Source organism: Acomys minous (assembly GCF_964271855.1).
Source record: "Acomys minous genome assembly, chromosome: 6".
NCBI classification, from domain to species: domain Eukaryota; kingdom Metazoa; phylum Chordata; class Mammalia; order Rodentia; family Muridae; genus Acomys; species Acomys minous.
This window is the reverse complement of record NC_140487.1, coordinates 129,397,705-129,419,514: the sequence shown is the minus strand read 5'-3', so window position 1 is coordinate 129,419,514 and position 21,810 is coordinate 129,397,705. Positions and strand designations below refer to the sequence as shown.

General features: G+C 52.9%; 3 protein-coding genes across 9 annotated transcripts; 2 read left to right on the top strand and 1 right to left on the bottom strand.

Annotated features, from left to right (window-relative positions):
- Positions 1-138: 138 nt before the first annotated feature.
- Positions 139-3,279, top strand: PUSL1 (pseudouridine synthase like 1). 2 transcript variants are annotated; one of them, XM_084788249.1, is made up of 8 exons: positions 139-568; positions 776-833; positions 983-1,170; positions 1,352-1,501; positions 1,582-1,752; positions 2,400-2,454; positions 2,525-2,687; positions 2,954-3,279. In XM_084788249.1, the coding sequence occupies exons 1-8, from the start codon at positions 279-281 to the stop codon at positions 2,965-2,967; spliced, it is 1,089 nt and encodes a 362-aa protein (XP_084644375.1). In that variant the 5' UTR covers positions 139-278; the 3' UTR covers positions 2,968-3,279. The 2 variants fall into 2 exon arrangements, with proteins under 2 accessions (XP_084644375.1, XP_084644374.1); XM_084788248.1 differs by having other exon boundaries at positions 2,525-3,279.
- On the bottom strand, positions 3,265-17,125 carry INTS11 (integrator complex subunit 11). Of its 3 annotated transcripts, none has more exons than XM_084788241.1 (17): positions 16,958-17,125; positions 14,006-14,103; positions 13,492-13,565; positions 11,251-11,479; positions 6,756-6,854; positions 6,645-6,679; positions 6,298-6,436; positions 5,831-5,895; positions 5,044-5,233; positions 4,835-4,918; positions 4,567-4,656; positions 4,322-4,484; positions 4,125-4,232; positions 3,980-4,041; positions 3,762-3,904; positions 3,565-3,694; positions 3,265-3,473 (listed from the first exon to the last, which is right to left on the bottom strand). In XM_084788241.1, the coding sequence occupies exons 1-17, from the start codon at positions 16,983-16,985 to the stop codon at positions 3,408-3,410; spliced, it is 1,803 nt and encodes a 600-aa protein (XP_084644367.1). In that variant the 5' UTR covers positions 16,986-17,125; the 3' UTR covers positions 3,265-3,407. The 3 variants fall into 3 exon arrangements, with proteins under 3 accessions (XP_084644367.1, XP_084644369.1, XP_084644368.1); XM_084788243.1 differs by lacking the exon at positions 16,958-17,125 and adding an exon at positions 16,812-16,937; XM_084788242.1 differs by lacking the exon at positions 16,958-17,125 and adding an exon at positions 16,781-16,894.
- Positions 17,126-17,271: 146 nt separating this feature from the next.
- CPTP (ceramide-1-phosphate transfer protein) lies at positions 17,272-21,783 on the top strand. 4 transcript variants are annotated; one of them, XM_084788253.1, is made up of 3 exons: positions 17,272-17,486; positions 19,710-19,832; positions 20,148-21,783. In XM_084788253.1, the coding sequence occupies exons 2-3, from the start codon at positions 19,795-19,797 to the stop codon at positions 20,674-20,676; spliced, it is 567 nt and encodes a 188-aa protein (XP_084644379.1). In that variant the 5' UTR covers positions 17,272-17,486; positions 19,710-19,794; the 3' UTR covers positions 20,677-21,783. The 4 variants fall into 4 exon arrangements, with proteins under 4 accessions (XP_084644379.1, XP_084644377.1, XP_084644380.1 ...); XM_084788251.1 differs by having other exon boundaries at positions 17,276-17,486; positions 19,710-19,912; XM_084788254.1 differs by lacking the exon at positions 17,272-17,486 and adding an exon at positions 17,557-17,887.
- The last annotated feature ends 27 nt before the right edge of the window (positions 21,784-21,810 follow it).

Here is a 21,810-nt window from a genome sequence, read left to right as displayed (position 1 = left end):
GCAGCGCTGGGGAGCGTCGCTAAAGGCACCGTGCGCTCTCGTGCCTGCCCGGCGCTCGGTTCTCAGTCGCCGGGGTCTGGGAGCGGGGTGGGCCGCGGCGCCCGGTCGCGGGAAAGGGAAGAACACGGCTCTCTGACTTTGGGCATCCCTGCCATGGTCAAACTCAGGGAGTTTACGGGAACTGCAATTGGGAGCGCTCGGCTAGAACGCGGCTGACAGACACATTCCGGGAGAGCGGGGCGGCGCCGGGGAGATCCGGACTGAAGGGCCGAAAGGGGATGAACGAACCGTGGAGAGTCGTGCAGAAGCAACCCGCCCCTGTGAGGCAGAGGGCAGCACTTCGCACTCGCTCCCTAAGCTTGGTCCCGCCTCCGTCCCTCCCGTCCAGGAGGCCGGGCGGGGTGGGCCGAGCGAGTGCGCAGGCGCCGTCCCAGCTGGGCAGGACCGACCGCCAGCCACGTGCAACCGCCCCGCCCGCCAACCACTCAAGTATGGGCTCCTGCCCGGCCGTGGGCTCCGTGCGTGCGCGCTACCTTGTGTTCTTCCAGTACTTGGGCACTGATTTCAAGTAGGTTTCCCCGCTATTACCTCCGGTTCCTCCACTTGGGCTCGCGGGAGGTCTGCAAGACGGCCAAGGGAGGCACGGTCCGCACCGGGGCGCCCGGAGCCTAGGGACACTGGCCTGCCCTTCACGAACGCGCTCGAGGGCCGAGGGACCCAGCTGGGGCAGCTCCCACAGCCGCGGCGGATAACTCACTCCCGTCTCTCTCCGCAGTGGGGTCGCAGCCGTGAGGGGCAATCATCGCGCTATTGGGGTGCAGAACTTCCTGGAGGTAAACTGTTTTCTTTTGGTTACTGCGATGACAGGTTCGGGGAGGATGAAGCCGCCGGTAGCTCCAGTCCCTGCCCGCACTCCTAGCACTGGTCCGCGGGCTGCGGCCTTCGCTGTGCCTGGCTGGTTGCCTGCACCGTGTCCCCGCAGGAGGCTGCCAAGCGGCTGAACTCGGTCGAGCCGGTCAGGTTTACTATCTCCAGCCGCACTGATGCCGGAGTGCATGCCCTGAGCAACGCGGCGCACCTGGACATACAGCGCCGCTCAGGCCTGCCCCCTTTCTCCCCGGAGATCGTGACCCAGGCCCTCAACACCCACCTGAAGCACCCGGCCATTCGGTGAGCCCGAGGACTGAGCATGTTTCTGCCGTTTGTCCTTTACTGATGCACCCCACCATCCGTTGTGGAGGGAGGTTGAGGTCCGGAAAGACATTATTCTGGGCAACTTGGAGGTGAGCGGGAGATTTCCAGAGTGCTGGGTAGACTCATTCCTGGGCTGAACCAGATCTGCTTGCCACAGTGTACTTAAGGCCTTTCGAGTGCCCAACGACTTCCACGCTCGCCATGCAGCTACATCCAGAACCTACCTATACCGCCTGGCCACAGGCTGCCCCTGGCCAGAACAACTGCCTGTGTTTGAACAAAATGTATGCTGGGCTCTGCCGACAGAGTGAGTGAAGTAAGAAAGGGAAGGGAGAGGTTCGCCATCCATCTGGGGACGCCCTCCTCAATGCTCCTTTGGCTCCGCAGGTCCCTGGATGTGGCTGCCATGCAGGAAGCTGCCCAGCATCTCCTTGGGACACACGATTTTAGTGCTTTCCAGTCTGCTGGCAGCCCGTCCACAAGTGCTGTGCGCACACTACAAAGACTCTCTGTGTCTCCTGGTCCAGCCAGCCCATTTGCCCTTCCCCAAGAGAGCAGGTGAGAAGAGTGGCCTTGCACTGTGGCCCCATGCAGGTCTAGGGGCCACCAGGGTTAAATTAGTCCTCACAATAACCTAATAAAGTGAGCTGGTTACTGTCATCCACTGGGCCTGGAGGGTAAGGCGCTGGCCAGAAATTCATCTTTTTCCTGTTGGGCTAGGGTCTCTGCGTGGCTAGGAGCACGGGGAAGAAATGTCGCCTTACATGTCTTTGTAGCAGATGGGTTCTGGCAGTCACTGAAAAGGTTCCAGTCCAATTTGACAGACTGTGTAAGTTCTCTGCCTCAAGCACTGCCTAGTGGGCTTCCCACCAGCAACCAGCCCCAAGGGCAGGAGGGCTTCAGTGTGACCAGGGTTCCATCTTGATGGTAGGCTAGCTATGTCCGGTTTCAGCACACTGCTACCTCCCATGCACAGGCTAATGCTGTCATATAGTTGTTTCCTTATACAGTATGTACAGACTCCAAGAAAAATCATGCTAAATTCTCATCCTCTGGATCTGGTGGTCAATGAAGCAAGAACCCACCGTGGATGGCTGAGCCTTTAAACCAGCACTTAAACCTTTGTCTTGTCTGAGGCCACATGGTGGGCTAGGGTGGCTGAGGCTGGCCTGTGGCTTGGACCTCAAAGCTGTCTGTGTTCCTAGGAGGCTGCAGTTCTGGACCTTGGAGTTTGAAAGCAAGTCTTTCCTATACCGACAGGTAGGCTATCACAGACCCTCCCAAGGTGTCTCAGGTAGACACCTGTGACAACCTGAGCTCTCTGCTGCAGGTGCGGAGGATGACAGCTGTGCTGGTGGCTGTGGGACTAGGGACCCTGACACCCACACAGGTGAAAGGGATTCTGGAGAGTCAAGATCCCCTGGGCAAGCACCAGACTCAAGTCGCCCCTGCCCGAGGCTTGTTCTTGAAGTCAGTGCTATACAATGACTTTGGTAAGAGGCGTGGATGGGAAAGAGCCTGGTTCCCCAAAGCTGGGTCCTCACTGAGGACGGCCTTCTGAGGCTCTCAAAACCCCTTGTACTAGATGAGACTCCAGACACCTAGTGGGGAAGCCAGTGGCAGGGAGAAAGGGCTTCAGTTAGGGACCGGTGGTCAGAGCTTGGTGGTATAGACTGAGTGGGCCACAGGGCCAGATTTTGGGGGGTAAGCCAATGCAACTGTGGGAGGAGTTGTACTCTGACCTGAGGTCTATCTATAGGTCCTATATCCTGACCCCTATGGGGTCCACACTGGAAACCAGCTGACTGTACACTCAGTGGAGGTGAAGAGCCACACTAAGTCTGGCCGTCAGCCTTGTCCAACAGGCACTGCACTCAGGAAAGAGTATCCCACAACTGTGTGGGGCCCTGGCAGTCCTGTCTACCTTTCAGCAGCTCCCACCTCCCCAATCCTTCTACCCTGAACATCCCTTTGTTACTAAAGGGACTGACACGGGGTACCGGTTGGTTAACAGCTGTAAGCATTTTCTGGAAGGCCCATCTTGAAGAAAAGGGGGCAGGAATAAAAGACTTAGAGAACAAAAAAGCCTGTTTATTTCTTTAGCCTGTGACTCTGGTCTCATCCCTAGAACAGAGTCTGCGTGACCCAGTCTTGGGGCCCTGGTCCTCCTGCTGGGCAAACAGCAAGAGACTAGAGTTACTGATGGCTACATGTCAGCTGGGAGCCTGGGGAAGGCCATTTTTGAGCAACGCTGTGAGAAAGCTTCCCAGCTCCTCATCCTGTAAGAAAGGGAAGCAGTTACCCACCACAGACAGCACAACACCAAGGGAATAGGTCTCAAGGTATACAAGTGATGCCCATCCTCCTTACCTGGTAGGTCCAGGAAACCAGTAGCACCTTGGTACCAGGGTCCTCTGAGTGGGCAGCAGCCTGGATAAGAATGGACTCCACAGTCACAGAGCCGTCGGGGAGGTGCTGTACGCAGTGGTCCTTGAGGGTGCTGTGGAGAGACATAGTGAGACCCAGCCTCGCCCTGCCTGTAGGGGTGGGCCAAGGCCAGAGCGCACCTCTTGAGGTGGCTGTACACACGGAGGGCTGTTTCTTGCTCCTTGCGTGTGTCCTGCAGGTGCACACGACAGGTGAAGCGCAGTTGGTGCTCCGACAGGCCTAACTCCTTAAGGGCCTGTTCTGAGGATACCAGCCGGAAACTCTGTAGGGTAAAGGCCAACAAGTCAGGGGACATAATGATCGATGTCCCCACTCCACTACCGTTTTATATACTTACACTGTCTTTCATAATTAGGGTGCCATGCAAGAGCCTAGGCTTTTTGGCCTCAGGGAGCAGCCCTGTGAGGGAAGGAACAACACAGTCAATACAAGCCACCAGTTACCTGCCTCCCTTGACCCAAGCCCCAGGCTGCCCGTCATACCCTGCACCATCTCCCGCTTCAGCAGCCCCAAGGAGATGCCCACGGGGATGCTGGGGCTTGTAGGCAGCGTCACTGTCTCACCATTGGCTGGCATGTAGCAGTTGACCCCTGAGGAAAGATGTGCAGAGCGCCTCAGTCTAGGCTGCCAGCCTTGCCTACACCATCTCACAGGTCATCCCTGCCCACTAGTTGCCTACGGAATTCCTGCTCAATCTTCTGCCTCAGGAACTCCATCTTCTTGGCCTCGCCGTGCACCAGCAATACATTCTCTGGCTCTGCTTGCCCCACCAGTTGCATGATGCCCTTGGCGTCAGCGTGGGCACTGAATGACATGTACTCCACCTGCATCTTCACCTCCAGCTGTGGCATCACAAGATGCAGGAAGGGTTAGAGCAGCCGAGAGCCTGGGAGGCTTGCTGAGCCAGGACAGGGGGACACTCACCATCTGGCGCCCCTCCATCTCCAGCTTGCGCTGCCCACTAAGGATCTTGTGGCCGACAGTGCCTTGCACACAGTAGCCAGGCATGATGACCTGCAAACAGAGGTAACCTCTGACCTGAATGCCTCAGCCAACCACTGTGGCAGGGCACAGCAGCAGCAGCAGGGGCATCTCATGGGGTCAGGACACACAAAATTCGAGAGCCAGTCCTTCTGTGCTCTGGTTCCCTAAAGCTGTAAGGAGCCCCTGGGAGTTGGCCCCAAGGCCTCACCATGTTCTTCTCATTTCCTGCCCACTTTCGGAAGATCTGCAGGGACTGGCCAGCATGCAGCATCCCAGGTGTGGCGAACACAACCTGCAGGGTTGACAAGGGTCAGAAGAGTAGCCCTTTCCAGGTCTTTGGCCAGCTGTCTTTCCCAGAGCTCCACCGGCAGGGATCCTGGCACCAGAGGTGGAGAAGCTACATTGCCAGGGCCTTACCATGGGACCCGGGTTGTCAGCAAATGTCCGGTCAAAGGCTTTGATGTGCTTGAACTCAAACATGTTCCTCTGTACAAATGTCTTCCGTATCTTCTGGTTGGTCCAAGTGATGAAAAGCTTGTAATAGTGGTTGGCCTTCTCTGTCAGGCCCGTAGAGAAGTAGATGGGTACCTTCAGGTTCATGCGCTCCCTGTGTGTCCACCAGCCCAGTCAGTACAGGGGGCCCAGGGTTAGCCTGTAACATGTGACCCTCTGCTGCACAGATACCTCAGTAGCTATGGCTGGGGCTAAGTCCATTGTCCCTTAAACTGAAACCTATGCTGTCTCTACACTGATGACCACTAAGCCAGGCCTCTTAGCTTGTGACCTATAAAACATAAGAGTGATGTGGTCCCCAGTTTGCAAATGATGGTTCAAGTGTGATGTCCCAACACATACACAGCTCCACCCAGGACAGCAGGTCTAATAGATCTGTATCTTAGACACAGAACAGCACCCAGTGTTACTCAGGGCGGCCGTGACTTTTTTTTTAGTTTTTTGAGACAGGTTTTCTCTGTGTAGCCTTGGCTGTCCTAGACTCACTTTGTAGACCAGGCTGGCCTCGAACTCACAGCAATCTGCCTGACTCTGCTTCCCGAGTGCTGGGATTAAAGGCGTGTGCCACCACCGCCTGGCTGTCTTGACTTCTTAACAGTTCCACTGTACTTAACGGTGTGAGACTTATGTCCTATGCAGGGTGTATTCCATCTTTTTCTTCCTACCTGTGGGGATCCCTGTTTGTACCTACCAGAAGGTCTCCAGCAGGATGCAGAGCTCCTGTGCTCGGCCCAGTGCAAACACGGGGATCAGCACCTGAGGGTAGGTGAGGCTGGGTTAGGGGGAGCCGCTGCCATGCTACTGTTCCCTCAAAACAGCATGTAGCGAAATGCTCATTGTACCCTTGCTGGCAAGTTAAGTGATCAGGGACAGCATTACTGCACAGGAATCTAAGGCATGGAGGAACTATAGGTGCTGTGTGTGCCCTATGTGGAGGCAGCAGGGACTGGGGGAGGCCCTTGACAGCCCTTGAGACAGGGCTCGTATGGGGAGACGATGCAAACATGAGAAAATGGAAGACTCTGGAATCTGTCTTCTCAGTCCCAAACAAATAGCAACACCCCCCACCCCAACCCAGAACCTGACCACATGTAGGACAGTGAAGCCTGCAGAAGTAGCCAGAGTGGGCACATGCCCAAAGCCGCCTACAGCCAGTACCTTCCCACCACGCTCCACAGTCTCATGAACTTTCTTTAGGAAATCTCGCTCTCTGCAGCGTTTGGAGTCTCGGATGGTTGTGGCATATGTGGACTCTGTGATGAGCAAGTTGGGGCGACACTTGTCAATCCATGCAGCCCTAGAACAACAGAGGTAGGACAGAACTGAGAGTGACAAGTGGACTCTAGCCCCTGGCACCAAACATCATGGTCGCATAGTCTGGGCAAACAACAGGGAAGACGGGCCTCTCCACACTGCACAGGAGGGAGTTTAGATGCCCACATGATGCCTCTTAGAGCTGCCAACTCCTAGGCACTCCCACAGGGTGGGACACGGGCCCTACTCACCCCAGATGCCGGTCTGGTGTCATGTTGTAATCCCCCTGGAAAGGAAATGTCAGTAAGGAAGGTGTCTTTCTACTCTCAGCAAACTCAACCAGGCCAAGTCCTTCCACTGACCGTGTAGACCACGGACTCGGAGCCCACTTTGATCTGGAACATGGCTGCCCCCAGCACATGGCCTGCATAGTACGCCTTAATTTCCAGTTCATCGTCCACCTGCAGAAGGAAGAGTGCTGTCAGGTCTACAGGGCAGGGACCAGCAGGAAGTAGGTGATTACCTTAAGCCTGTCCAGTCAACTCCTGTTTCTCACAATAAGTCTAGGGCTTAAGAGTTGTAGCACAGTAAAAACAAACAGAGCCAGATTAAGTATCTAAGGGTCTAGAAACCACACTTCTAGACTACTGAGAACAAATAAGCCCCAAATACTACAAAACAAAACACTCAAATTAGGAACCACAGTAACCCAAACTAAGACTCCAATAGGCCAGCAGGGTGTGGTGGTGCACACCTTTAATCCCAGCCCTTGGGAGGCAGCATAAAAGGGAGTAAGTAGTTGCTGGGGTTAGAGACTCAGATCAGCTCAACTGTGGGAAGAAAAGAAATCAGAAGCTGGGCTGGTGGCGCACGCCTTTAACCACAGCACTCGGGAGGCAGAGGCAGGTGGATCGCTGTGAGTTCCAGGCCAGCCTGGCCTACAAATCGAGTCCAGGACAGCCAAGGCTCCACAGAGAAACCCTATCTTGGGGGGGAGGGGGATTAAGAAATCAGATGAGACAAGCATGTTGCCACACGCCTTTAACCCCAGCAGAGCCAGGTGGATTTCTGTGAGTTCAAGGCCAGCCTGGTCTATAAATCAAGTTCTAAGACAGGAAGAGCTGTTACACAGAGAAGCCCTGTCTCAAAAAACAAAAAGAAATCAGAGATGAGAAATGATCTGACTGTGGAGTGCTGAGAGCCAGTTTCAAGGCTTTCTTAGTGGCCCTGACAAAAGGGATAAAAAGAACTCCTTCTGTGGCCTTGCATAGGGACAGACTTAGTAAGGCCCTGTGTGGGGCGGGGCCTGCATCACCAAGTGAGGTTTCAGTCCCTAGGAACGTGGCTTTCCCTCCCGAGGAGACACAGCGTACTGCTTCAATGCCCTTGAGGTGCCCTGTGTTCCCTGTGCGCAACCCTGCTCGATTAGCTTCCTGCTGGCGTCTCCAGCTGTATAACCCTGCTAACTCTACCCCATTTCTCTCCTGGAAAGGGGACATATACGATGCTGGACTTCTGAATGATCTTGCTTGGCAGAAGACAGCTTACGGAAGACCTCCTGGTCCCAAGGTTTTCCATCTTATTTCCTAATACTCTCTCTCAGGCCCTTGTCACTGGATGGCCTGCTGGGTTACGTTGGTGGAGCTGCCTCCAAGCTGGATAGAAACCTCCGAGAAAGCATCACGCATATTCTGGTGATGTAGCAATTTTTGAGTTATCCCTATCCCAGCCATACTCCTGTTAGTAAACCCAATTTAAAAAATCTCATTGGAGCCGGGCGTGGTGGCGCACACCTTTAATCCCAGCACTCGGGAGGCAGGCAGATCGCTGTGAGTTAGAGGGCAGCCTGGTCTACAAAGTAAGTCCAGGACAGCCAAGGCTACAGAGAGACCCTGTCTTGAAAAACAAAAAAAACAAAACAAAACAAAAAACAAAAAACAAAAAATCTCATTGGATCTTTGGTGCAACTGTTTAATTGTGGTCCCTTTTCTAGATTGCATAGATGATAGATGTAGTAGGAATTCTAACAATCATTTAGGGTAAACATCGGAATGATGCTTGTTTTCTGGAAATACTTAGACCTTGAAGAAATCTTTGTGTAACTGTTTAGTTACTTTTTTTTGTGATTAACAAGTTGCTTTTCTAAAGGAACTTTACAGCCTTTGCGTGACTTTGGTCATAAGACAGACCTGGCGCCCCGGAATGTCTTGCATTACTGGGTGCTGCAGAGAGGATGAGACAAACAGTACCCAATAAGGACTAAGGCTGCAGAGTGTGAGGTTTCCTTTTAGGAAACATATAGATTAGACTAGGGGCTTTAATATGAATAATTTGTTTTACCAAAAAAAAACCTTTTGTGTAATAGTCAATAGCTATGCTTTTGTGTGGTGGCTTTAACACTTAGTCCACAGGCATCTCTCCCTGCTGCCAGCCAAACCTTAGCTCATCCTTCAGTGACTCTCTTTCTTTCTTTGTCCTTCCAGACTCAGGACACGAACACATAGACATGTGTGTGGTATCTCCCCAGGAAAGTCTGCCACACAAAGGCTGGCGAGAGGAATGTCAGCCAGAGCATGTAAGGTTCCTGCACACTGTAACACGTTGTCTTCTGTAGGCCAGAGCACATGATGTCCCCAACAGCTGACCAGGCCTCACCGTTCTTATTTAGCATGGACCCTTCCAGATATAGGCCTTGCCACCAAGACTCAGAAAAAGAGATCCCGATGGATGGAAGAACAGAATAAAGTTTCTAAAATCCAAGTTGGCCAGCCCTTCCGAAGGTCCTCAGCAGCATGCAGCTAGCTTAACCCAGGCTGGCTTGGCTTCCATTAGATCAGCAGCAGGGCATTACCAGGAGGTCCAGACTTAGGGCAGAGGTTAGAAAATACACTCCTGGAAGGGATAACTCAAAGAATGATGGGATTGGGACCAGTTCCTGGTCTGTGGGCCCCAGTAAAACCTCTATCCTAACCAGACACCCAGGCAAACATCCTGGCAGTAGACCAGAAAAACAAGGTGTGTATCTTTGGTCCCTTTTGTAGGACTGTCAAAGGAGTCCTTACAGCAAAGTTTCCATAGAAGGCAGCAGGCAGATTAAAATAAGGAGAGAGTCAACCTGGCATGGCAGAAACCTACAGTCCTAATACCCAAGACTAATACAGGAAGAAACATCACAAATTTGAGCCTAACCTCAACAACATAGCAAAACATGGTCTGAAAAAGGCAGCACACACATACACACCTATCCCCTGCCAACAAAAACAACATACATATACATGGAAACAATAATAAAGAGCCAGGCGTGGTGATGCACTCGGGAGACCCGAGGCAGCTGGATCTCTATGAGCTCAAAGCTACCCTACTCTACATACCAAGTTCTGTGCCAGCCAGGCTACATAAATGAGACCCTGTCTCAAAAATAAATAATAAACCAGGAGAGCTATACATTTTAAGATGTCCTAAGACTTTTGTATTATCCTGAAAAAAAAAAAAAAAGGAAAAAGTTCCAAGTAATTTTAATTGTAAAAGTATATAGTCACTAAGAAAACAAAAAGAATTTTTAGAAACCATGCAAAAAAGAAAGAAGAGAAAAGAAAAAAGGCAAGACAAAGCCGGGTAGTGGTGGTGCACACCTTTAATCCCAGCACTCTGGAAGCAGAGCCAAGTGGATCTTTGTGAGTTCAATATCAACAAAAAAGCAAAGAAAAAAGAAGGCAAGACAAGGCCGGGAGTGATGGCACACGCCTTTAATCCCAGCACCTGGGAGGCAGAGGCAGGCAGATCTCTGGGAGTTCAAAGCCAGCCTGGTCTACAAACTTAGTCCAGGTCAGCCAAGGCCACACAGAGAAATCCTGTCTCAGGAAACCAAAATAAATAAATGAAGCACCCTGTGGGCTGAGAGTAAGTGACTGTGAGTGTTCCGCCCTCAGTGAGACATCTATCACATTCTCTGCGCCCAAGGCTCAGGGACAGTGAGGGAGGGAAGAAGGGGAGGCCCATGGATGGGGAGGGACACTGAGCAACCCTTCCTTTGGATATGGCAAAGTTGTTGCACACATGAAGTCACAGCAGCTGTGATAACTGCACAAGATTTGCACAACCACAATCCCAACACGGGTTAGGCAGGGGCTCAGATGTTGGCCAGTGATAGCTGCTGGGACAGAGAGGGTCATTTCCCCTAAAGGGGTGAGGTCCACGATCCAGTTAGTGGCTTCAACTCCCTGGATATATGAACTGGACTCAGTAGGGCGGGGTGGGGGTTGGGCTGGTCTTTTTTTTTTTTTTTTTTAAATAAGAGAACATAAAGTTGGAATTGGGATGTGTTTGGGAGGGTTTGGGGGAGAATATAATCAAATATACATGTATGAAATTCTCTAAGATTAAAAAACATGAAAAATAGCCATGCTCAGTGGCGCATGCCTGTAATCCAGCACTCAGGGAGGCAGAAGCAGGCGAATCTCTGTGAGTTCAAGGCCAGCCTAGTCTACAAAGCGAGTCCTGGATAGCCAAGGCTACACAGAGAGACCCTGTCTCAAAAACCAAAAAACCAAAACAAAACAAAACAAATAATACACCAACAAGTTGCATATACCTCAGAGCCCTTCTCTCCCTGGGAAGGACGCAGCCTGGACTATGAGCAGCTGCTTGGGCAGAGCCTTGACTAGATAGGTCTGCACACCAACATGCAGACAGACCACGTATATTCTCCCAAACTAAATGCCAAATGCGGCTGGACACTAGCCCACTATTGTTGCTTGGTTACTGCACAGTGCTAGACAGAATAGTAAGAGGAGGTGGCCTGAGACCAGGACCCCACGGACTGCTAGACTATGTGCAGAGCGGGCCAGGGATCCTGACCTGAACTGTCTGGTGCAGGTGAACGGCCACCACCTTCTTCATACAGTCTTTGATCATCTGAGAAGTGAAGAAATTGGCCTCGCCTTTCTTGTCGACTGCGATCTTGCGGTAGTCTTCCAACAGGATGGGGCAGATGGCCTGGGTGGGGTGGGTCATATAGATGGGCCCATCGTAGCCCACCATTTCACTGAAGTAGGGGAGTGCCCCACAGTGGTCCAGGTGGAAGTGGCTGGGGGAACGGAACACTGGTCAGCCTGGGACCACCCTCTTCTCCTCTCCCAGCCTGGGACCACCCTCTCCTCTCATCAGCCTGGGACCACCCTCTCCTCTCATCAGCCTGGGACCACCCTCTCCTCTCATCAGCCTGGGACCACCCTCTCCTCTCATCAGCCTGGGACCACCCTCTTCTCCTCTCCCAGCCTGGGACCACCCTCTCCTCTCCCAGCCTGGGACCACCCTCTCCTCTCATCAGCCTGGGACCACCCTCTCCTCTCATCAGCCTGGGACCACCCTCTCCTCTCCCAGCCTGGGACCACCCTCTCCTCTCCCAGCCTGGGACCACCCTCTCCTCTCATCAGCCTGGGACCACCCTCTCCTCTCATCAGCCTGGGACCACCCTCTCCTCTCATCAGCCTGGGACCACCCTCTCCTCTCATCAGCCTGGGACCACCCTCTCCTCTCCCAGCCTGGGACCACCCTCTCCTCTCATCAGCCTGGGACCACCCTCTCCTCTCCCAGCCTGGGACCACCCTCTTCTCCTCTCATCAGCCTGGGACCACCCTCTCCTCTCACCAGCCTGGGACCACCCTCTTCTCCTCTCATCAGCCTGGGACCACCCTCTCCTCTCCCAGCCTGGGACCACCCTCTCCTCTCATCAGCCTGGGACCACCCTCTCTTCTCATCAGCCTGGGACCACCCTCTCCTCTCCCAGCCTGGGACCACCCTCTCCTCTCATCAGCCTGGGACCACCCTCTTCTCCTCTCCCAGCCGTCCCACCCAGCCCTACGCTCACAGTCCACTCTCATACTGAAACCTAATGTGTATCACTATCATAGGTACCAAAGAATAAAAATGAACAAAACACAAAAGCTACAAACCTTCCCAAAAGAACAGTCTAGATGCTCAGCAAAACAGCATGCAATTAATAACTAAGCATCAACCAGAATAGGCTGTGGTGGCACATGCATGTAGTCCAAGCATTTGGGAGGCAGAGTCAGGAGGGTTAGGAATTCAAGCCAGCTTGAGCTACCTGAGACTCTGTCTTTAAAAAAAAAAAAAAAAAAAGCAAAACAAGGAATAGAAAGCTGACTCAGGGTTACAGCACTCATACTCTCTTGTAGAGAATCCTGTTTCCATTCCTAAGTTCAGTTCCCATCACCCTCACCACGTGAGGATCCAAGGGGGATCCAAAGACTTGGACCTCTACAGGCACACACCCACAGAGACACACACACTAATTTTAAAAGAAAAATGGGCTAGAGATATGGCTCAACAGTTAGAAACACTGGCTGCTCTTCCAAAGGACCTTGGTGGCTCACAACCATGTCACTCTAGTTCCAAAGAGTTCTGGGCTGGAGGGGGCAGGGACTGGAAGTTAACACTTGCTGCTCTGGTGGAGGGCACTGGTTCAGTTCTAAGCATCCACATGATAGCTCCCAGACTTCCTTAACTCCAGTCCCAGGGGATCAGCACCAACTTCTGGCCACCATGGGCAGCAGGCGTGTGTGCTTGTGGTGCCCTTACACACTTGCAGGCAGCAGGCGTGTATGCCTGTGGTGCCCTTATACACTTGCAGGCAGCAGGTGTGTATGCTTGTGGTGCCCTTATACATTGCAGGTAGCAGGCGTGAGTGCTTGTGGTGCCCTTATACACTTGGAGGCAAAATACTCATTCACATAGAATAAAAATAAATCTTTAAAAAAATGTATCTTAGGGCTGGAGATACAGCTCAGAGGTTAAGAGCAGTCCAAAGGTCCTGACTTCAATTCCCAGCAACCACATGGTGGCTCACAACCATCTATAATAAGATCTGGTGCCTTCTTCTGGCCTGCAGGTGTACATGCAGGCAAAGCACTGTATACATAATAAATAAATAAATAAATGTCTTAGCCAGAGGTGGTGGCTCTGAGGGGATAATGGCCATCCTGAAGAGTGACCCATAATGTGCTTGGGTAGCACACATGGCCTTTGACCTCTACAACAGGGTACAAGGAAGGACCATCAAAACCCTGACAAACCTACCTGATGATTACACAGTCCAGAAAATCAGTCAGACGGCCACTCTGGGTGATGTAGGAGAAGTCAGGAAAGCGCCTCTGATGAGGAGACAAGAGAAAAGTTGGAACACAACAGGCCATCTGCCCCTGCCAAGCAAGGAGTGACCCCAGCAAGGGATTAGAGAACCCTGCATTGGTGGATGTCACCCAGGCCACTGGCTATTCATAACCTCTTAGGAAGGTCAAACAATTAGCTGACCTCACAAACTACTATCTGAGCTAGTACCTAAGCCCAAAGGGTCCAATTATGACCAGCCTCAAGAATCCTCTAGAGGCTGTTCCCAGCTGGGCTCTTCTTTTCAGTATTGTATATCGGGGCCACCTGTGCCCACCCTGCATGCATATAGCTGTCCAGGCATGCCCCTACTGCCCACTCCCCCCACTGTCCCCCAGGGTTCACGTATCTAGACAGAAAGAGCATAGCTAGGAAGTAAACTGCGGCCCTCGCTGCCCTCCAGACACCCACCCAAAGCACTCACGTCATCATTGTAGCCCATGTGCATCCCACAGTCCAACATGACATTTTTGCCAGAGATGGAGACCAAGATGCAGCTGCGGCCTACATCCTGTCCAGCTCCTGTTCAAAGAGAAGGACAGGTGAGAGGCCAGCCATGGCTTCTCCCTCCTTCCCCCAAGCTTCCCTCCCTCACTACTGCAAGGCTGAGGTCCCCTGCACCACTTACTACTTTCAGCTCTGCAGGTGCTAAGACTGTTGGGTAGACGGAATCATGGGCTAGGAAACAGCTGCCTTCGCACATGGATAAGGAGCATGCACAATAGGGAGCCACAGTGCTGGGTCACATGCCCTCCCTCGCCATGCTTTCCTGCACATCTCAAAGTTGCAGCAAACTGCTAGCAGAGCACTGAGCACTGGCTGTGGTCCCCAGCGCTGAACAGAAGCAAGCCACTGCTCTGTGGAACATCACTCCTGTTTCCCCAGCCCTTAGTCAAATTACTCCTGACCCTCTACGGGGCTGCAGACCGATGAGGCCGTCTTCCTTCAGGTTTCTTCACTAAGGGGCTGAGCCCTGGACGCTGAGTTCTAGTGTTGAGTGGAGCCATATCCACGTAGCCTCAGTCCAGCCATAAAGGAACATGACTGACCAATAACTCCCGGCCACAAAGATGGCCCATGTTGGTCAGTGGGCAGCACAGGCCCCACGCCACTGAATCCCTAGCTCAGCCTCAATGGGAGTTCCTCCCAAGCTCCTGATGACCAGGCAATGCGCCAGCCGTTCAGCCCAGGGCACGGACCACATAGGACACACCTATCTCCCCATTTGGCTTTGCTATCTCCTCTGGGATCTGGGTCCATGAGGAGATATGGTCCAAGCCTCAACAGGTGTCCGAGAACAGACACCCTTGCCCCACCTGCCAACTGCAGGCACCAACCATCATCGGTGCCACAAAGATCATGGTGACCAGCCACCGCCCAGTCTGCTTTCCTTATGTAGCCAGCCACAACGAGGTTGGTGAGGAGTTGATCTCAGGTTCTCCTGCAGGCTTGTTCCTGTCCCCTCAAGATGTGTGCTTCCTACAGGAAAGGTCTCAGCACCCCTCCCCATAGTATCCCCAGCCCTGGATTGTGCTAGGCCGATGGTGAATGGCTACACCCTTACAAGGGAGAACCCCACAATCACACGACTACCAAGAATGGTGCCAAAGGATGCTTTTCTGAATTACAAAGCCCAGTTCTTAGGCACTGGTAAATGTTCTTCCCAAAGAGAGGGCTAGAGACGTGGCTCAGAAGCTGAGAGCACTGTCTTGCTCTTCCAGAGGTCCTGAGTTCAGCTCCCAGCAACCACATGGTGGCTCACAACCATCTATAACATGATCTGATACCCTCTTCTGGTATGCAGATAAAACATTGTATATACAATAATAAATAAATCTTTAGGAAAAAACAAAAACAAACAAACAAACAAAACCAAAAAGAGACTTAACAATTTCAGGAAACAAGGAAGAAGCCTATACTGTGCTGAAATGTAGACATACGAGAAGACAAAACTGAGAAGGCGGAGCGTGGTGCCACACGCCTTTAGCCCCAGCACTTGGGAGGCCGAGGCAGGCGGACCGCTGTGAGTTCGAGGCCAGCCTGGTCTACAAAGTGAGTCTAGGACAGCCAAGACTACACAGAGAAACCCTGTCTCAAAAAAACTAAAAAACTAAAAAACTGGGCTGGAGAGATGGCTCAGTGGTTAAGAGCACCGCCTGCTCTTCCAAAGGTCCTGAGTTCAATTCCCAGCAACCACATGGTGGCTCATAACCATCTGTAATGTGATATGGCGCCCTCTTCTGGCTTGCAGGAGTACATGCAAGCAGAGCACTGTATATACGATAATAAATAAAAACAAAAAACTGAGGAGAAAGCAAAGGGTACCACGTTGTCCATACATCTTTGCACAGTGCAGATTTGTACCCTGGGGGGAAATGAGGCGATTAAACATTGAGTACATTAGGTGGCAAATAAATGATGAAGCCAAAAATCTCAGAACTGTGGCAGAGAACATTATCAGTCGGAAAGCCAGGCCTATGAGGATGCGTGATTTTGTAAGCTAATTAGTAAATACTTAGACGGGATGGTGGGTTAGTCGGTATGAGAAGTTGGTCCCGCTAAGGTCCCGTGATGCAGCGTGTTGAGGAAACTCCCAGATGTGGCCAAGGTGACCTGGAGACCTGGAGCATATGAACGAGAAGGTGCATCCAACGCCCTGGCAACGCAGGCAGGAACATTTGGAACATTTGGGGAGGTTTGGGAGCCTCAGACTTTGAATGGTTGTTTCCGTCTACACACCACAGTACGTTGCTAGGGCTTTTGGAAGTCTAGACTTATGTTTTCTACGATGAACAAATACAATTTTTAAAAATTAGGGACATAGCCGGGCGTGGTGGAGCACGCCTTTAATTCCAGCACTCGGGGGGCAGGCGGATCGCTGTGAGTTCAAGGCCAGCCTGATCTACAAGGTGAGTCCAGGACAGCCAAGGCTACACAGAAAAACCCTGTCTCGAAAAACAAACAAAAACAAAAATTTGGGATACAGCCAGACACCAAGAGTGAACTAAGGGGTAATAGCAAGCACAAGGGGCGCGTGTTGGGGGTGGAGGTGGGGGTCTGGACAGAAAAGTCGTCAGCACGCGCTCTGTGCTGGGTTCAACACCAACGACAGGCTAAACACAGGGGCGACACCTGCCCAAGACCCACTCCGCCTCACGGCCACCTTGAGCTACAGAAGCCAGGCCTCCATAACTCATACCCAGCTCCAGGGCCAGGAGTCAAGCCCACACCTCTCCGGCTCCCGTGCCAGGCAGAGATAAGGAAGCACAGGCGCCGAAATGTTCGACCACCGCTTCCGCTCCTCGGGGCGCACAGCTGACAGACGGCCGTGGCGAGGGACCGGACGCCGCAGGAGACGCTCCAGACTCGCACTCACCCAGCGGAGTGACTCTGATTTCAGGCATCGTCGGGGGAGGCAGTCTCGGGCCAGGCTTCCACAGCTCGCGTGCACCGCCCGCAGGAAGGCCCCGGACCGCGCGCGCCGCTCCACCGCCACGGCCGGCGACGGCGACTCCCACACACCGCGCAGGCGCAACCGCCAAGACCCCGCCCCCCTCCTTCCTGCCCTCGCGCCGGAAACGCAGGCCGATAGGTCGAGTTGTAATTGGATGGCCAGCAACCAATCGGGATGGCGGGGCAGCGAAGGGCGGGGCAGGGGCTGAACTTTGGGCTGCAACTCAAGGCTTCTGCCCAACCGCAGGCTCGGAGCCGGCTCCAAGCTCGGGGGAAGGCAAGGGGGGTGATGTCTACCTGCTCACCAGATCCTGGCGGCGGAGTCGGGTGTCTGTAACACACGGGCAAAGATTCGGCTCCCTCAGCAATCTCATTGTAACTTAGATCGCCCATCACTGGCCTCCGCCGGAGTGGAGAGGAGCCGGTCCCCCGCTACAGGAAACCCGTACCAGGTGAGATTTGCAGACTGCTCTGCACCGCCCTGGCTCCCTGCTGCTACGCCTAGGTGTCTGTGCTGTGTGCCGGCTTGTGGGCCTCCTCCCGGCTGACCTTCTGTAGGGGAGGCTTAAAGGTGTCCTGCATCACCTTCCGGGGGCTGGTGGACTGTCCGCCCTTCCTGTTCTTGCCAGTTTACCGCAGGCAGCTCTAAGAGGCTACTTGGCTTCTGGCTCAGGCTCTGGGCAGGAAGGCCCGGCCGCAGGATTGTTAGGTGGCCAAAATAAACCGTAGGGGGCGGGGCCACAGAGACTGTTTGCCCACTGGACAGCACACAGGCCCTAAGAGGAAGGTGTATTGCAAGACTCAGGCCGTCGCCATCTTTCTGAGGCCCAGGTCCTTGACACCTGAACACAAGGTGAGCCCGTCTCCTAGGTCTGGAACTTGTGACCGACATCCAGTCCAACTCATGGGGTCCTATCACCACTCTAGCAGCCTCAGTCGTGGACTGGGAGACATGCAGACCACATCCCCAGAGCTGAAGGACTGAGTCATAGAACTATGTGAAAGAAAGAAAGAACGAAAGAAAGAAAGAGAGAAAGAGAGAAAGAGAGAAAGAAAGAAAGAAAGAAAGAAAGAAAGAAAGAAAGCGAACTTGCACACAGATCCAGGTACCCTGAATGGGGTTAGGGTTTTCCAGGCCCTGCTGGTTACAGAGGTTAGGAAAGGGATCCACCACTGAGAAACACAGGAACCTCCAGAAGTGGTGGTTAAATGTTGGACATGAGTGAGATGCAGCCACATCCCACAGGGCAGGTCCTGGACACCAAGTAAGTTCTTAGGATACCAGGGAAGGTGAGGGCCGGGTGCTTAGAGTTATCCGTTCAAGATGTGAACCCGAGAGGAGCCTGGTGGTACAAGCTTGTAGGTCTAGCTACTCGGGAAGCAGGAAGATTGAAAATTAAAGGCCTAGCCAGGTGTGGTGGCACACGCCTTTAAACCCAGCACTTGGGAAGCAGAGGCAAACAGAGCTGTGTTCAAGGCCAGCCTGATTTACAGAGTGAGGTCCAGGACAGGCAGAGCTAGACAGAGAAAACTTGTCTCAAAAACAAACAAACAAACAAATTAAGAAAGGAAGGAAGGAAGGGGACTTACCATGGTTAGGGACAGGGGTGAAGGAGCTCCTTAGGTCCAGCCCAGAACCTTCTAACTTTTAGAATCTAAAATGTATCCATGCCCAGTCTAAGGTGGAGTTTATGGAAATGGTTAATAAAATCTAGCCACAGGCAAAAAAAATAAAAGAAAGAAAGAAAAAAAAAAAAAAAGGAAAGGCCAGGAAGTGGTGACGCACACCTTAATCCCAGCACTCGGGAGGCAGAGGCAGGTGAATCTTTGGATTCAAGGCCAGCCTGGTCTACAGAGTGAGTTCCAGGACAGCCAGGGCTACACAGAGAAATCCTGTCTCAAGAAAAAAGGAAAAGCCTACCTAGGCTATCCCCTGTCCAGCATACAGGAGGCCCTCAGGCTCGGTCCCCACAACTGAAAATGAATGTGTGGGGGACAAGTATGTTTGTGGAGCCACTATAAAGATGCCCACAGAGTCCAGAGCCCAGCCTTACCTTAAGGCCTCTATCCTAGACCACTTCCAGAATGACTTGTACAATCCTGTGTGTGTGGTAAGATCTTTGGCCCAGCTACCATGTTGTTTGGGGATACCTACCATTCCTATGACAGGTGTATCATCCGTCTGTCTGTCTAGCAGATGCCAGCCCACAGCCTCTGCTTTAGTCTGAGGCATACGGCCCTGACAAAGGAAGAGAGAGCCTCACCATGTCCCCTGTGTGAGAATCACTTGCTGTCTCACAATCCCTGTTTTTGATTTGGTGCACCTCCCATCAGCATGCTGCCCCCATACGGTGAGGTCCAGGACTATGCCTGCTCTTTAGAAACATCCCCCTAATGTGTGAAACAGGGTACTGTAGGAAGAGGAGAACCAGAAAAACAAGAAACAATAACAGATGCAGACAGGGCAGTCGTAAGTCTTAGGTCAGGAACAGATGATTAGCCCAAAGGGCAAGGAGCAGCTATGTCAAGGTCTGTGGGTACAGAGTCCATCAAGGGCACAGCAGGGTCACTCGGTTTGTAGTTCCTGGTGGGGGCATTGGGGTAAACGGAGCTTCACGGTGACTCTGAGCTGTCGGCTTTAGCACCCCACTGTCTCTTTCCAACCTTTCTCCCAGTCCCTTCCTGAGAAAATGAAGAGCTGACCCAGCACGGTGACGACAAGTTCTGTGTGAAGCCACTTCGGCTCGCGTTGGAAGATGGATGGCTCGGAGACGGATTTCAACCTTAAAGTCGTTCTGGTCAGCTTTAAGCAGTGTCTCTCAGAGGAGGGAGAGGTGCTGCTGGACCACTATATCGCCAGCTGGAAGGGGCTAGTCAGGTGCGTTTGTTGGGGATGCTGACGGTAGCAGCTTTGCCAGTCAGAGTCCACATGGGACGCCTGCATCCCGTATGACTCAGGAGCATGGGACCAGCTAGCAGACTGTTCTCACCCAGCCTTCCTGCCCTTGCCTCCAGGCAGACAACTGCTCTAGCAGGTTCAAGGTGGTGTTCCCTGTGCTGCAAGATGGCCGCCAGTCTGGGTAGGGTTCTCAGATGTATACTTCCTTTTACAGGTTTCTGAACAGCCTGGGTGCCGTCTTTTCATTCATTTCCAAGGATGTGGTCTCAAAGCTGCAGATAATGGAGCAACTGAGGAACAGCCCACAGAGTGAACACTACACTAGCTTGCAGTCCATGGTAGCCTATGAGGTGGGCAACAAGCTGATAGACATAGACCGCCGCTCCCGTTCCCGATACCCTAACTCAGGCTGCCGGACTGTGCTGCGACTGCATCGTGCTCTGCACTGGCTGCAGCTATTCCTGGAAGGCCTGCGTACCAGCCCTGAGGATGCCCGTACCTCCACACTCTGCAGTGATGCCTACAATGATACACTGGCTGCCTATCACCCCTGGATCATACGTCAAGCCGTCACTGTGGCCTTCTGTGCCTTGCCTACACGCAAGGTGTTCCTTGAGGTCATGAATGTGGGGTCCTCTGAGCAAGCTGTGGAGATGCTGGGAGAGGCTCTGCCCTTCATTGAAAATGTGTATGACATCTCCCAGAAGCTCTATGCTGAGCACTCCCTGTTAGACCTGCCCTAGTGGTGCTGACCATACTGTTTGGCCTCCCCTGCTCAGAACTGGGTTTGAGTAACCCTGGGACTACTCCCACAGCAGTGTTTTCTGGATGCTTCTGTCACCCCTGAAAGCTGAACTTATTGAGAGCCTCAGTCTGTGAAGAGAACAGTGGTGGACAGATGAGCCGAGAGAGGCGGGTGCTAGTCATCCACTTGGTCCCGGGCGAGACAATTGAACTTCAGTTTTGCCCTTCACTTCAGTTATGTGTGTGTTCAGTAGGCCTTATTGAAGTTCAGATGACACATTGAGAAGATGGGGAAGGAGGGTCAGGCATCTGCAACAACCCAAGGTTGCTCTGCCCTCTGTGAGGAATCTGCAATGGTATAAGGGCACAGGGCCCCGGATCTGACATTCTGTCTCCCCCACAGCCAACGTGCCCAGCCAGTGTATACCCTCTTGTTCTCTCCGGCCTGAGACATGGCATCGGTGCCAAGCAAACACCCCCGGGGCCTACGTGCTTGGGGCCCCTTCATTTTCCAAAAGCTGTCCTTGCCAGTGGAGGGAGGCCTGGAGGCTCTTCCCCTGCCCTTCGCCGGCCTCCTTGTTGGTCTCTCTGCCTGTCAAGCAGGCCCTTGTCTCCTTGGCAACGGGAAGTGGCTGAAGCTGTGAGCTGAGGCTTCTCTAAGAGCAGCCTGGCCCTAGTCAGCACAGCCTGCTTCACAGCGTCTTCACTATAGCAGCCCCAGTCTTCTGAAAGCGGCTTTTTGCAGTGGGGCTTTTGCGGCATATGCACCCCCAAGATTTTAAGATGTCAATACTAACTGGCCAACCCACACCTCTCTCCAGCCAGCCAGCGCTGCTGCTCCCGTCACTGTGGTGCCCGTATGACTTAAGACCTGACTTGTGGAAGGAGCCTGGCTTGCCTTGTCTAGCTGACAGACGGCCATACCCAGCACAGCTGACACCCAGTGCATAAGACCCTAACCTTTCCCGTTGGGTCCCTAGGACAGTGTCCCCAGTGTAGCTGGTGGGTATAAACACAAGCTTTGGGGCATATGTCTTTCCTAAACAATTATGATACGTGTAGTATTTCCAACATAAATAAATCACACCTACATGGTGGGTGTGGCATTCTGGGTCAGGTCACAGGTGTGTGAG

What these genes read in the sequence shown, in the direction of transcription:
- PUSL1 (XM_084788248.1), top strand. Translation starts at nt 279, where the DNA reads ATGAACGAACCGTGGAGAGTCGTGCAGAAGCAACCCGCCCCTGTGAGG. An exon ending in TACTTGGGCACTGATTTCAA is followed by an intron (nt 569 to 775) that starts GTAGGTTTCCCC and finishes CTCTCTCCGCAG; the next exon opens with TGGGGTCGCAGCCGTGAGGG. An exon ending in TGCTGGGCTCTGCCGACAGA is followed by an intron (nt 1,502 to 1,581) that starts GTGAGTGAAGTA and finishes TTGGCTCCGCAG; the next exon opens with GTCCCTGGATGTGGCTGCCA.
- INTS11 (XM_084788241.1), bottom strand. Translation starts at nt 16,985, where the DNA reads ATGCCTGAAATCAGAGTCACTCCGCTGG. An exon ending in ATCCTGCTGGAGACCTTCTG is followed by an intron (nt 5,234 to 5,830) that starts GTAGGTACAAAC and finishes GTGGACACACAG; the next exon opens with GGAGCGCATGAACCTGAAGG. An exon ending in CTGACAACCCGGGTCCCATG is followed by an intron (nt 4,919 to 5,043) that starts GTAAGGCCCTGG and finishes TCAACCCTGCAG; the next exon opens with GTTGTGTTCGCCACACCTGG.
- CPTP (XM_084788251.1), top strand. Translation starts at nt 19,791, where the DNA reads ATGGATGGCTCGGAGACGGATTTCAACCTTAAAGTCGTTCTGGTCAGC. An exon ending in AGCTGGAAGGGGCTAGTCAG is followed by an intron (nt 19,913 to 20,147) that starts GTGCGTTTGTTG and finishes TTCCTTTTACAG; the next exon opens with GTTTCTGAACAGCCTGGGTG.